General features: G+C 36.0%; 1 protein-coding gene across 7 annotated transcripts in view; it reads left to right on the top strand.

Annotated features, from left to right (window-relative positions):
- CUL2 (cullin 2) overlaps nucleotides 1-15,455 on the top strand; it is a 50,706-nt gene that overhangs the window by 23,190 nt on the left and 12,061 nt on the right. For all 7 annotated transcript variants that reach the window (XM_056485509.1, XM_056485512.1, XM_056485507.1 and 4 more), the window contains 7 exons: nucleotides 1,522-1,627; nucleotides 4,511-4,593; nucleotides 9,559-9,655; nucleotides 9,746-9,856; nucleotides 11,093-11,255; nucleotides 12,478-12,602; nucleotides 13,678-13,785. In XM_056485509.1, coding sequence (XP_056341484.1) covers nucleotides 1,522-1,627; nucleotides 4,511-4,593; nucleotides 9,559-9,655; nucleotides 9,746-9,856; nucleotides 11,093-11,255; nucleotides 12,478-12,602; nucleotides 13,678-13,785 — 793 coding nt within the window. The remainder of the gene's footprint in view (nucleotides 1-1,521; nucleotides 1,628-4,510; nucleotides 4,594-9,558; nucleotides 9,656-9,745; nucleotides 9,857-11,092; nucleotides 11,256-12,477; nucleotides 12,603-13,677; nucleotides 13,786-15,455) is intronic.

Here is a 15,455-nt window from a genome sequence, read left to right as displayed (position 1 = left end):
TTTAAAATATTTGTAATAATACCAGCATATCAAGGTATAGCAATTTTCAGTTTACATGCTACTCTTAGTTCTCTTTCTGTAGGTACTGATGGAAGGGAGAGGGAGTAAGTGAGGGCAGTGTAGGGCTTTCCTTTTTAGGAAGTTAAATGAGAAAAAGCGGACTGGCATCTGTTGGCTCTGTTCACATGGGGGAAGATGGGAAAATGCCACTAAGGAGCCTGCTTGAGGCTGGTGTTCCAGCTGTTCCTAATGTCCCCACAGGTTTTATATGACATGGAGAGCCTTTAGCCCTCTAGAGAGACCTGCATTCATGGCTGGTATCGATGGTAGCACAGGGTTAACAGTACTCCCTGAGTCTGAAAGTAGCTCAGACCACTGTACTCCAGTTTGTCATCACTGCACTATGACAAGTATTCCTTCTTTGGACTCTTTGGTGTCCTAAATTCTTTCAAGTTCATAGGATTTCACAATATGTTCTTCCTTTTCTCCTTTGCTTGACTTTTGCCTTCATGCTGAAAGTGTTCAGACATCTCTGTCCTGGTGCAGCTTCTGAAACCTGAATCTCTTAAAGTGCTTCAGTAATCTGGCTCTTTTCAGTGTCTGAAACTGAGTATCTCAAAACTTCTGGTTAGATCGGAAATTTAAAGAACCTTCTTAGTTGCCTCATTTAAGCATTTCTAGTATAAGAAATATTACAAGCGTAGTTGTGAAATATGTTAGAATTTTTTCCCAGTTACTTGGAAAAAAAAAGAATGGTTTAGCTTAAAAGTGTTAAATATTCGTTTTATGGGAATACTGAGAGTCAAGAGGGATGTTTCGGCAGGTCTTGCACAGAATCCATTTTGTGTTCTTTATAAAAACTATGCATATGGTAGTATACACTGAATTTTAAAATAGCATTTATAGCATTTCCTCTTTGTAACTGTTACTTAAAATAATTTATGAAAATTCCCTTTAAAATTTGTAATCTGGCTGTTAGCTAGTTACCATGACCTGAGTAAGGGATTGTAACTGACAAAGGTTTGCCCTGTTAAAATTAGCAGTACTTCTGTGTTTCAGTCCAAGAGGAACACAAAAGAATAAACAGTACAGGTAGAAGAAAATACTTTTAACTTAAAAATATCTGATAGTAGGACTGTTTTTCTATCATTAAAATAAACTACTATCACTCTAATAGTAATCTGTGAGTTTAGGAGTTATTTTGCACATATATGTATCTATGAGTAACACAGCGGTGCATGTTGAAAGGTTGGATTCTTACACGAGTATATTGCTCACCAAGAAAATGCTGACAGTGATATTTCATATTCCTGTTTGATCTCTCAGTTACCAACACTACTGTTTCATGTGATGTAAATTCTTTGAATGTCATTTGTATTGTAACATTTTTCTACAAACAGCAATGGTATTGGTTAAATAGGGTTATATTTTGTGATGTGGAAGACATTCCACAATTCTGAATTTAACTTAAAAAGCCTTTTCTTTTTGCCGGTTTTGATTGGATTATCTTTATTTCTGTAGGTACCTCAACACACAGTTTATTAAGAAGAACAAATTGACTGAAGCTGATCTTCAGTATGGTTATGGAGGGGTGGATATGAATGAACCGTTGATGGAAATTGGAGAGGTAGGGATCTCTGAAAGTGGGGTTGGATATAAAAGGTATTCAGAATGCTATGAGTTCAGCTTTGTCCTTTGAAATTTTCACCTTTTTATGTCAGAGAAATATTGTAGATGGAAGCACTGCTCTCTTTGTAAAATGACTTTATAGTTTTGGTGCAGAAAAATAAGAGTGACAGGGAAGGGAAAAAAGCAAATGTGAAAATTGTTGGAAATCTGGGGTTTAAAATGTGATAATAGAACTTTGCAAACAAACTTTAGATTAACTTACTGCTCATCTAGAAAACATGTTGAAGAAGCAGTATACTTTTGCTTTAGGAAGCCCTTGAAACATTAGATTTTAGGCTTATATTTCTTGATGTGACAAAGTATAAAAGCTTTTCTTGAGAATCTCAGGGCAGTAAAGTTAATATCTGTTCTTGACTGTAGGTTTATGGCAGTCACTCCTTTGTCCTCAAAAGTAATGGAGACTTGAGTCCTACATTCATGTATTAAATTGCAGCACTATTTTGGTGAATTCATTTCTCTGTTTCTTGACCTACAAGGCACTTGGCAAGTTTATCAAGTATTTGTTTTGAAAGCATTTTCTCTTTCATTATGGCTACTGTAGGATTCTATCTTTTGTTCTTTGGCTTGTACAAGGGCTCTGGCAGAAGTCAAATTATTTGTTGTTCATCACTTTAGAATTGAAGGAATTACCATTTATGCCATTTTAGATGACTGAAATGATCTGGCTTTGTCTACCCAAGGGCAAACATGTTTCTTTTCTATATAGTCCTCTTCAGTCTCAGCATGAAGTTACAGAAATAATGCCCAGTATTTTTAGAAGCTGAACTGCACTCTCTGTTCTGAAGTTTCTGTCTCAACATCACTCATGTGTGGTAACAAAACTTTGGAAAAACTTTTCAGTAATCTTAAACAAGTCCATTCGTGCTCAGTTCTTTCGAGGTGCTTAACAGTAGGTCTGTACCTGAGAGCAGAGGTGTGTGAGGTATGTGGGCACAGCTTCAAACAGTTCTTCATCCCCACAAGTGTTCCAGACATTCAGTAATTGTTGTAGTAGGAAACATACAGGATGAGATGAGTTAATGAAAATAGTCTGCCAGTGCTTGCAAGAGGTTGCTTTTTTCCCCTCTGTGTGTTAAGAATGCATGGTGATGAAGACTGCATTTCTGAGTTGAGCCCCTACCACTGATTTCAAACTCCTGAGTTTTCAATGATTCTGTGGGAACCCTGAGCTAGAAGGTATTTAAGATGTGCCTTCTGGGCTTTTTTCTCCCAGAAATAGATTCTGGAAAATGGAGAAAATAGACACCTTCAGTATTGCCAGTCTAATTGGAGAAATAAGATCTGTCCCTATCCTCAAGAGGGAGAAACTTTAACTAATACCTCAAGTTGCTGGATTGATCTGTCTCTAGTTTATTTGACAAGAAAATTCCAATAGGTGACTTAACTTTGCTTCCCACTGGTATCTCATATGTGAAAAGGACCATGCTAGAGACTGCATTGCAGAATAGATGGACCTGAGGTTGTTTCTCTTTGCCTCATAGTCACAAAATGTATCAGTTCTTTTCCTTTTTTCCCCTCGCTTTCTTCTCTCTCTCCAGGGCTGGCTTCTTTCATCTGGCTTCTTTCATTCTGTAGTGGATGAGTTCCTGTTGTCTTACAGAAACTTAAATGTTCTCCAACTACTCTCCACAAGGAAAGGCAGTGAAAATCACTCCTAAGACAACTTTGGTTTCAAAACATGATCTGTCTTTGGATTTATAAGCAAACTTTACCTCTCCTTTAATCTGCTTGTTTCAGGTTTACTTTCTGAACCCTGTATTGCAGCATGCATGCTGAATAGCTGTGACAGCTGGAGCAAGTTCATTTGTCTGCTCTTTAAAAAGGAGGTTTATTTCACAGAGTGGATCAGATTGGCAGTTGATAGCTATGTGCCTGCTTTCAGTTAAGACATACCCAATTTATAGTTTAATTTTTAAATCTAATGATCTGTTAATTGTGTCAAAGCTTTTTTAGAAGCAATATTCTCTCTGTCTTTACTGAATCTTGCAGTTTCATTTTTTTTCCAGTCTAGTATTTCCTGGCAGGTGTTTTTCAAGGTCTTCTATGTGCAGTTATTCTCTGTATGTAAGGGATCACATTATATGGGATCACATCCCTTTTGGGCTTTAAATCTGACTTTGATTCAAGTGTAAAAGCTCATTTGAACTCTTGCAATTTTATTTTTTAAAATGGTGTGTCTTGGGAGCAGCTGCTTCACCAGTAAGATTTGAGTCTACTTGACTGATTCCTCCAATGATATATTAGAAGTAGGGTGGCCTATCCCTAATGTGAATTGATTTGAATTCCATTTGAAACCAAATGTTAGCTTGCCAGTGACTTTGCTTAAGAAGTAAACATCTTAGTTTGGAGATGTTGTGTGTTGAATGAAAGGATTCTGTATCTTTGACTGACCTCTGACAAATTGGCTGAGAGAAATTCCCTTTTATCAGCTGAGGCTTATTTTGCAATCATTGTTAGAAATACTGGTGTTTGTACACATTCACACACTTTGGGTAGAAAGGTCCTATTACTATGCAGATGTTTTGTTTAATTGTAGTCTCAAGTAACAAACTTGCTTAGGGGCCTTATATGCATTTGAGAATACTTGATGGAGTGGAATCAAGGAATGAATCAGTTCTATTAGATGTGTAGGAAGAATGCAGGCTGGGAAGCCAGCATTCACATACTGCCTGACTAGAGAAAGAAGAGCTATGTAATAGCTTCTAAAATCCTGAATGGAGAATTGTGTCATCCTTGGTACTGTCCTAGGTTCGGTGTGGTGGGTTTTAGGGTTTCTTAAATGTACTTTTTATTGATGTAAACTTGTGTTGTGTCCTGACAGCTAGCTCTTGATATGTGGAGAAAATTAATGATTGAGCCACTGCAGGCCATCCTTATTCGGATGCTCCTCCGAGAAATAAAGAAGTGAGTACTTGATTGCTTCTTGCTTTAACATAATGTTGGGGTGTTGCACTTTTTTTTTTTTTTTTTTTTCTTTGAAAATCTGTGGATTCTCTTTAATGTTTGTTTTTTTTTTTTAAGGTAACATCTGATGATGATGGTCTGTCAGCTTTTCTCAATGTAGCTATGTATTTGTGACTTTCACGTGTAGAAAAATGCAGTGAATTCCCTGTAACCACAGAGTAGTGATCTTTCTGTTTCAGCAGCCCTTCTGACCAATGAAAGAGCAGAGGAGTTAGAATAATTTCCCAGGTCCCATAGGCTGCCTTTTGCCTTTTTCTCCACCTGATGCTGACTGCCTCTAGCTTCTGTGCTGTCAGTAAAGTTAAGGATCAGGCCTTGGGCAAAGTGAAGCTATGTTGCTTTGCATAGAATCCAGAACAATTCTTGTTTATCTGGCAGGAAGACAAAGCTTCTGGGTTTCTGTATTTCAGATCAGTTCCTTCACTTAACATTTTTGGTTTTTGACTTGAATGAAATGAAGATAATTATTTTTGTTGTTTCAGGGAAAGTTACTATTTTATTTCTTAATTTTTTTTTCTTTTTTACTTCTAAAAAAAGCCAAAGAGCTTGTGACTTTCAAAGCTTTGATTAAAAACTTTTATTTAACTTTTAAAGGATCTAATAATTTATGAATAAACAGAAATTCTACGATCTACTACAGATCTTGTGTGTAGTTGTAAATTTCATCAGTTTCTGCACTCCTCCCATTGTTTAGGATAACTCTGGAGTTACCTAATGACTGGGGTTTTTTTAAGTGATTACTCAGGTGACCAGACTGGTATAGGCAAACTGAGGGAGACAGGTAATTTGGCAGGTTGAGGTTCCTTGAATATGAACTTGGTCAGAAAAAAAATTGTAAGGCATTGAAAACCTAATTTTAATTGTTTATTTGTATTTTTAATTCATGAATTAAATGACAACAAGGTAACAGATATGATGTCTTTTTTGGATGGCATTTCTGAAGCCAGGAAGTATTTATTTGCTTCCAGTTGTTGAATCATGGTTCCTTTGTTAATGTATATATGTCATTGTCGGGTGGGAGTGGAAATGTGTGTGAAAACCTTTTTCAACAGACATCTGATGCCCCTCAAAATAATGGTCTGTACTTAGCTTGAAGCTGATTGCAGACCTCCCTAGGGTGTTTAGATCAAGGCTGTCACTGGCTTTGGGAGGCATTAGATCTTGAGACTGTAACAAGTTATCACTATTTGTTACTGTTTGGAAACTTTGAAATAAAACTTAGGTCCTTGTCTCTCATGATCGGATTTGGGCTTTTTTCCTATTCTTTATTAGGGAGTCTTTTGTGTGATCTCAGAGAAGTTAATTCAGTTCTGCTTCTCAAAATATACATCCAAGATTAAGTTTCTTCTAGCTGCTTTCTGATCTGCATATCATTTAATTAATTACAGGAGAGATAACTACTTCTTGTAGCTGTTTTTTTTTCTTACTATCATGAAATTTGCTTCCTGTGGGGGTTCTGTGGATGGCCTTTGCATGTAAGAATAGACTTGTTGCTGTTCTTTGCTGTAATTTCAGTGGTCAATACAGCTTTTAAGAGGCAGTTTTAAAGACACTTCTGCAAGTGGCTTAAATGCCTTTTAGCATTGAGTTCAGTAATTCAGGGATTAAACAAGGTGCATATCCATAAACTATATCTGTCAGACATGCAAAAATATGCATGGGAATAATATAACTTAAAAATTTAAATAGAATTACTAATGCACGTATATGCTTGAAAACTCCTCTTCTACGCCTTCCTCATAGTACTTGTTTGCGCATGGTTCAGTTTGTTACAATGCTTAAAAAAATTCAATGTAGATGGGTCACTTGAACTACTTCTAGGCAGGAAGTTTTTGTAGCTTACAACAAACAGTATGTGGAGTTGATAACCAACACTGTAGTCAGTTGTTGCATATAAAAGTAGCTTTCTTACTGCACTGGAAAAGTTAGGGAATCAGAGCCACAAATTCTTCTTGTCTTGTCTGACTGCACTCCTGATACGGAGTTCTGAGTATAACACACTCATCCCACTCCCTCTAGCCCAAGCACTCCTACAAGGCAAGCTGAATATCAACTTAAGCATTTTTGTTTCAACTCAAAGGAAGCCGACAAGATCTTGAATTGTGAGAAAATTAGTCTATGAAATTCTTAAACAGAAATGGGAAATTACTCAGGTACTATCTCAAATGACAGTGTGATTAGTACAGACTAAGAGAGGCTTCTCTACTAAAGATAACTAACACTTTCTGACTAACTGGACCTATTTCTGTCTAAGCTGATACATTATCTGTTCCACTTGTTAGAAATTAAAGCTATTGGAAATTAACTTTGTAAAAAGTGTTTGGAACAGGCTCATCTAGTTGACAATGAATTCAGTAGGTAATTGGCTTTGAAGACTCCTGGTCTGACACAGCAGAGCACTTCTTTTGAGTGACGGAATCTTCTTGTAATGAATCTGATATTTAATTATTGTACCTGAAATTTTTAAATTGTTCTTCTTTGGAGCTGTACTAATACACTGTACAATACATGTTGAACATCCACTGTTAGCTTGAGCCTGAAGACAGGAGCAAGGTAGAGTTAATATAAACCAGCACTACTTTCTTGTGCATATGTTTTGTAGCTTTCTCAATTTCTTTTGGGAAAAAACCTGTCACCACCTGAATTAGTGGAACTTGTGTTTCTAGAACTTTATCTCTATATCCAGGATCCTTTCCAAAGATCATCATACCCTTACACCCAAGATATCCTGTGACGTTCCTGCTTCAAGCTGCATTGCAGCTGCTATGTAGCTATATGCATCTGTATTGCTTGCTGACTGCTACCAAGAGTGAAAATAAGTGTTTCATAGACTTCTACCTTTGTGGGGTCACCAATTCCATTTTAGTGTGGCAGTTGTTCTTACTGCTACAACTTTTGTGAAAGTCGTCCTTAAAACTTCTGTCAAATTTTGTTGACATTTGCACCACACATTCCTGGGAGCAGAGTGCTGTTGGTATAAATAAAAACCTGGAGTGGCTGCCAGAGCAGGCAAGGCCTGTTCTGTCCTGAGTTTGTTTTCATTTATTACCTTTGTGCCATCTGACTTCTGCTTCAAAAGCTTGTTTCCTTCCTTCCAGCTCTTCCATGGAGCATGTCTCCTGTACTTACACAGCTTTGTCCTTATGCACATTGTCCTTAAAGTGCTCTGGGTCTGGCCATTGCTGCCCCCTCCCCTCCCACATGTGTATGGGCTCAGGTCCCAAATGACCTGTGAACTGAGCAGAGGGAAGCTGGGACTTGAGCTGTTCCTCCAGTAATGCTGCTTGTGTTTGTGTACCTGGTCCAGGGTCCTTTCCGGGTTCAGAGTCCTGCATGTGAGAGCTGGGCTGGGCTGTCTCTTGCCAGAGCCCTGCTTTGTAATGTGCTCAGCTTTTATTTCTGTGACTTCCTGTGCTCCCTGGCCTAGCCCTGTGTTCACAGGCTGCATGCATCCTGCAGCTCTCCATGCTCCTGGGCCCCTCTGGGGTGGAGTTGCAGGGCCAGGGCAGATGTTTCCCTTTTGTCTTCTATGATTTGTGCTGCTGCCTCTGCTGTCATAAACCAGACTCTGCAGAGAGATGTTGGCAAAGATGCAGGGTGTCACTATATGTACCCAAACCCAGGTTTATTCCACTGGTTCGGCTCCCACAACCAGAGGAAATCTTCCTGTTCCCTGAGTGAAAAAATCAGACCATCCCTGATAGAACCCATCTGTTCAGTTAATTTGTAATGGATAATAAAACTGCATAAACCATGCAGTGACTGTTCACAGTCTGTTAAGAGAGCTAATTCTTTATACACATCATGAGCTTAAGTTTTCACTACTGAGAAAACAGTAGTGTTTGAAAGCAATATCCATAATTATCAGTGTTGTGAATACATGAAGATGGTCTAGTCTGCATAATACAATGACTGCTAATATGGCTGTCCTGGTAAACCTCCTCAGCTCATGGGCATCCTCTGGAGTTTTTCCTGGTTACAAACCAAAATAAATGACATTAACAAAATTACTTCTCTCCCATTTCACCCCAGTCTAGATGGGTATATGATAATGTTTGTGTTTGATGCTTAATCATAAATACACTTTGGTAAATCACTTTTTAGTCCTACTTAACACCTTAGGAGTTAGGGAATATTTTTTTACTTAGTTGTAAAGTACATATGCAAAGTGGTCTTGTTTTCTAGAACTTCTCTTTTAGAAGAAGTCTCTGCTGTTTTGAGTTTGGGTCTGTTATTTCCAGTCTTTGCAAAGGACTGAACACTGATGTTTTTAGCATGCAAAACACTGGTTTTAATTACTTCTATTTTCACCTGAATGGAATTAAAGACAACATTTTCTTAACTTCAAGTCCTTCATTTGAAGCTAAGAACTTGACTGGAAGATGTAAGGTTTTCCTTTTCTCATGTATGATTCAACATTGTTATAATGGGCCAGGTGTGTTATTTATTCCACTTGAAATCTACATGTTAAATAGTAGATATTCAAAAAAGAAAACAGCATGCTTCTTGTTGTGATGCTGGTAAAAAGGATAAATTTTTTGAAAGGGACAAGAGTGGGAAGGTAGTATATAATAGAGGCTAAAAATACAGGATGCGAATTACTGTAACTTTTAAATTACTTGCTTAGAATATGTAACATGGAATATTTATATCCTTAGCAAATACTTGGAAATTTCGTGACCTTTTAATGCTTTTGAACATTTTATGAATAATTATCTCAACAATTTAAACGTATATGAGAGAAAGAAGTGCATTTTTTATTTTAAGATTAATCTTCTTCAATTTTTCCAGTTTGAGCAGAGGAGTTTACTGAAAAATGTTTTCGTCCAATTTTATTTCATTTGGCTATAGATGAGTTACACCAGATACCTGCATTCTCACAAATGTTTGCTTTGTCTGTTTCAGTGATCGCTGTGGAGAAGACCCAAACCAGAAAGTAATCCATGGGGTTATTAACTCCTTTGTTCATGTTGAACAGTATAAGAAAAAATTCCCCCTAAAGGTAGGTACACATTTCTGATTATATTTTTTAATTTAGAATGTCAATATAGTATATACATTATTTGTCCTTTAAAAAAATTCTCTGTTCTAGTTTTATCAGGAAATTTTTGAGTGTCCTTTTCTGAATGAAACAGGGGAGTATTATAAACAAGAAGCTTCGAACTTATTGCAAGAGTCAAATTGCTCACAGTACATGGAGAAGGTAAGGGATTCTTCAATACATATGCAATTATTAAAATAATTTTACTGATGATACATGTTGTCCTCTACAATTCCCATAGTTGTTCTTTGTGTTACGCTTTCATGCAATTGAAATATTACTTTTTAGTGGCATGGTTAATCTGAACATATACTACAAACCTTGCTATGGATGGACAGTCAGTATCAAAATATTTCATAATAAATGATGACTCAGTGGCATGAAAAGTGGAAAAAAAAGACAAAAAATAAAACATACCAGGTTGATCAATATTACTTCCTCCCTTCCTTATTTTCTTTCAGTTTGGAATAGGGTAACATTAGAATTTTAGCAATATGTGGTCAGAGAACACTCAAAATTGTTACAAAACATTATTGAAAATTGCATACTCTGAGGTGTTTTTTTTTTCATTTTGCTTTGTGGTGCATGAAGTTATGTTGTGGTTAAATTACTTGTAATTCTTATATGTATCTTGTTTAAGAAAACAAAGATTAATACAACACTGAGAGTCAGTTCTTGGTCCTTTACTGTCCACACTACTGAGATAGAAGAGTTGAGAAGAGGGCTGTGAAATTGCTTCTAAGCTAATGGTTACACACCTGTGGTAAAATTCAGGGGCAGGCTAAGACTTCAACTAAATCAAAAGCAGTTTTGCCTCTCATTAGCGGTCTGCAGCTGCACTACTCTCCCTAGACTCCCCTCATATTGACAGGGTGTTAGTGCTTTTATGGCAATATTCATATGACTTATGATAATGCATATTTCCTTCATTGAGTTATAAAAAGAGCTTTTATTAATAGCTCAGATGTACTCCTGTACCTATTGAGCAGATGTGTATGTACAAGCAGGTGGACTTGGAATAGTAAAGTGATTCTTAGAGTTCTCTTTTTATTAGGTATTGTAAAACTTTCTCAGAAGAAATAAGTAGTATGGTAAGAAAAATTGGGGAAGACTGGTCACAAGGTTAAAGGGAACAAGAAATTTCAAAATTAAAACCATGGAATGCTGGTAGACATCTAGTAGTGACCAATCCTACTTAATGCTCAGACTAATTATATTCATTTAGTAGTAGCCCAATTCATAAGAATAAATTTAACTTTTCAGCATCCTGCACAAGTTCTTTTGTAACTTTATTATTTACTCTTGTTTTTCATCCTACATATATACTCTGTTGTATATTCTGGTACTATACTGGTTGTCAATATTTCTTCAGCTCACAGCTTAAACTCTTGTCTGCAGGTTTTAGGTAGATTAAAAGATGAAGAAATGCGATGTCGGAAGTACTTGAATCCCAGTTCATATGGCAAAGTCACTCATGAATGCCAACAGAGGATGGTAGCTGATCACTTGCAGTTTCTACATGCAGAATGTCACAATATTATCAGACAAGAGAAAAGAAGTGGTAAGTCTTACAGGTCACAAGAGGACAGAAATTATTTTTGTTTTATTCACTTAGCATTGCAATTTCCTATCTTGTTTCAATGACCTTCTGTGCACATAAGCATTTTCAACTGATGTTACTTATCTAGAAATCCCCATTAAACCCTGAATGACATTTTTCTTTTAACATGTAACTAATTTTTATTCTTCTAAATAAATAGTCAAAACCTTCTTTTTACTGTTAACAGCCCTTCTTTAAGCTAATGCTTTCTCTTTCCTCATCTTAGTCATCTTAAAAACACACTGAAGTCCTGTGTCTTGTAGAATTGATCATATTTTATGCCTGTGTTTTCATTTGTGAGAACCAATGGCTGTGTCTTAACAGATTTCTTCAACATCACTTAACAGGTCATGCTTGTAAAATATTTTGGCTACTTTTCATAGCCACATTTTATTGTCCTAAATATTTTGTGACTTCTCACCCCAAATCCTTTTTACAGAAGGAGATGCTCTTGCAGTTATATTCCCTAGCTGACTAAACAAAAAACATGCTTCTTGATGACTACATGCCTCTTACCTTTGAAAGAATGCTTATTCTTGCATGGAAGATGGTATCTCTTATGTGAAACAAATTATTTTTCACAGTCAAATTCAAATTGTATCTAATAATGGTGTGTTTGGTTTCCAGGGAATTTTTCAAGTTTGATCAGAGTTCAGATCTGTTTTATTTGGTTTCTTTTTCGGGGGGTACGGGGAGGCAAAATATAATAAAAATAGCAATTGCTTGTTTAGAGCTTTTTTCACCTGAGAAAAATTACAAGCTACCACTGGAGGCAAGTAAAAAGTCAAGAAGATAACTATACTGATTTTAGTCAGCTGCTGCTAAGGGAGATTTAGGGAGGCCAAGGTTTAAAATAAACTGGCACACTATTTCTCCACATTAGCCCACCTCTCTTCTTAGAGTCTCTCCTAAAGAAGCTGTATTGGAAGAGTGAGATAGTCATGATGGCAGGACTCAGTAAATACTGTTAGTAGGCCTACTCTTTCCTTTTTTTCTTTTGTCAGTGATCCAATGTTTGTTAAATTTGTTTGGTCGGCGATCCAGTGTATGTTAATTTTTTTCTTTCCAAAAGGTTGGTCTTGTTTCAGTCTTTCAAAAGTTCAGTGTGAAATTATGATACTATATTAAGTGTTAAATTTTTATGTTTCTAAGTGTATTCTATAAAAATGTATCTCTGTTACAGACATGGCAAATATGTATACTCTGCTTCGTGCTGTGTCAAGTGGTTTACCTCATATGATTCAGGAACTACAAAACCATATCCATGATGAGGGCCTTAGAGCAACCAGCAATCTTTCTCAGGAAAATGTGAGTTTCCTAAGGCAGCTGAAATGACTATTTGATTAAGGTTCTTGATTAAGCATTTGCCCTTTTCCTCTTAGTTTATCCTGTTTGGTTTTTTAATTTGCAGCAAGCTTTCATTTGGCATTGTATTTGTGCATGTGTATATTTTGCTAGATCACTTTAGGATGGTGACTTTAGCTATTCAGTGTTTCTGTCTATAATAATACATAAACACAAACTGTTGTACATTCACTCTGTTACTGACTGCACAGGAATGCTTACTATTCTTTGACTTCTGTGTGCATACTAAAAAGTCTCTGGTAGTATAATTTGCTTTCAAATTATTTTTAGGTTTATTGAACTTACTCTTTCAAACTAAGAGTGTCTACACAGACAAATAAATACAGACCCACGAGAGTGGTGACAATTCACAACCTTATGTAGATAATTTCAAGGTGTGAAATACTTGTCCTATTGTGTATATTATGTACTTTGAAATATTTTTAATGTGTGACCTGAGAATGTATTTGGGGAGTTATGCTACAGAGCCAGTTCTTTGCACACTGTGCACTTGTGCCTGCCAGCTTGTCTGTGTAGGGACTTCTCCAGCTCATGTCAGTCATTTCTCTGTAGAATGTGATGCTGGAATGTAGTGCACGAATTTCAATTGGTAACTGTCCTATGTAGAAAAATGTAAAGGGATCATCCAGATTTTCAGTCTCTGAAGTCACTGTGTAGGAGAAGCAGCAGTTTATCATATCAGTTGTCTGGTTGCTGTATTTATGCTAGCATTAATGCTTTTTGAAAAGGCTAATAAAGGATTCTAGGGAAAAATTAGATGGCATGAGAGCAGTATAGACTCAAATCTAGGTTGCATAGCAGGAATGTAAATGTAGCCTAGACTTTATTTCCAAGACATGCTCTAGCACCATAGTGTGAGAGTACAGCAATGCAGAATCCATCCTCTTGAAAATCACTGTGGTATTAACTTTCTCAAAAAATATATTAGTAAAAAATCTACAACTAATGTAGATATGTTTGTGTTAGATACTACTACTTGTCTCACTAACTTGCTTTCTGTTATATCTACCCTCTTTAGATGCCAACTCAGTTTGTGGAGTCAGTTTTGGAAGTACACAGTAAATTTGTCCAACTGATCAACACTGTTTTGAATGGTGATCAACACTTTATGAGTGCCCTTGACAAGGTAATTTTCACTTTAGTAAACAAAGCATTGGAGAACAAAATCCAAGACCCTGATTCAGGCTCACCAAAACTCTTCACAGCATCAACACATGTCCAATGATAGTTCATGTGCAGTCCTTCTAGTTTAGAACTGCAGTGAAGCAAAAGCCAGTCCAGTGTAAAGGAAAAGATACATTAAAGGAGACCACTTTAATACTTATTTTCTGAAAGAAAGACCTTTCCTTTCATCATATTTCAAAACACAAGAATGGTGCTGATCCATTCAGTGTAAATATAAGTGCAGATAATAAATAGGCAACTGGCAGGTTTTGGGAGGTTTGGTAATTCTTACATGCATTTGAACTTGAATTTGCTTGCTGAAATAATGTTTATCTCTGAATGCTCTTAGTATTCCACAGAATCTTTGCTTAGATTTTTCAAGTTGACTACAAAGAATATCTGGAAACTTAAATTATTACAATCACTGCCACTATAGGTAGCTTTTTCCAGAAGAAAGCTGCACTTGGATTTAAATAATAAATATAGGGAGACTTGCTGCTCTTTTATTTGAAATGCATAGCCATGCAGGTATTCAAGATAATAGTTCTAATAGCATAAATTTTAATATTAATCATTATTATTTATAACTAATAAATATATTCTCTTTCTTTAATTTCTTGTCACAGGATGCACACATATAGTTCATTGCTCTTTTCTGGTGTGTGTAGTAGTTGTAGTTTGTAGTTAATGTCAAAGTCCTGACATTAAAATCAAAGCTTTGATGAATTTCAGTCAAGGTTAACCTGAAAAGGCATAATGAAAAAGGTACCAGTGATGGTACCAGTAGTAGTTACCATCTGTATTTGTGACTTTGATAAAATAATTATTTAGCATTTTAAAACAAATACTTCAATGCCAAATACATTTCTCTCTCCATTGCAATTAATGTCATGTACCAGAAGGTGGAGTTACATGAGACTGACAACTTCATTTGCTGGCACGTAGGCAGCGTACTTCCTCTTAAATACATCAGGTCTTCATTGATCTTTCTTACAATAAATACTTAATATATTGATTTGCTGTTAATTTTTGATGGTGGATATCAAAATTGCTTTTGCTGCCTCCAGTATTATTGCAAAAGAGTGCTCTATCTCTAAAGAGTTTCCTATTTCTTGTTGAGTCATGCATTCTTTTCTCAGAGGAATTCTGGAAATTTTGGAATCTTGAGGTAGTGTACAGAAGAGTTCCTTGTCAGTTTGTCCTTATAATAATAACAACAACATATATCACAACGACAACAATATTTTCCTTCTATGGAGGAACTATAACTCCTGGGAACTATGGTCATTCAGTATTTTTGGTTCACTGTTAGTTTACAACTCTAATTTAAATGTGACATGTACTTTAGAAACTCCATTATTTTTTTCATTTCTAAACTGCTGTTACTCTTTCCTTTTTCATCTTATTCTTATTCTTATTCTTATTCTTATTCTTATTCTTATTCTTATTCTTATTCTTATTCTTATTCTTATTCTTATTCTTATTCTTTTCTAAAAACCATATTGTTTTTACTCTACTGCTTCAAATTTCCACTTTCAACAATATATTTTTCTTCTCTTCAGTGTATGAAAAAATCCAACAACCAAAAGTGCTTTCATTTCATACTGTTGTGAACACATCATACGAGTTTTT

Source organism: Oenanthe melanoleuca, chromosome 2, assembly GCF_029582105.1.
Source record: "Oenanthe melanoleuca isolate GR-GAL-2019-014 chromosome 2, OMel1.0, whole genome shotgun sequence".
NCBI lineage: Eukaryota > Metazoa > Chordata > Aves > Passeriformes > Muscicapidae > Oenanthe > Oenanthe melanoleuca.
This window is presented reverse-complemented; position numbering and strand designations above follow the sequence as displayed.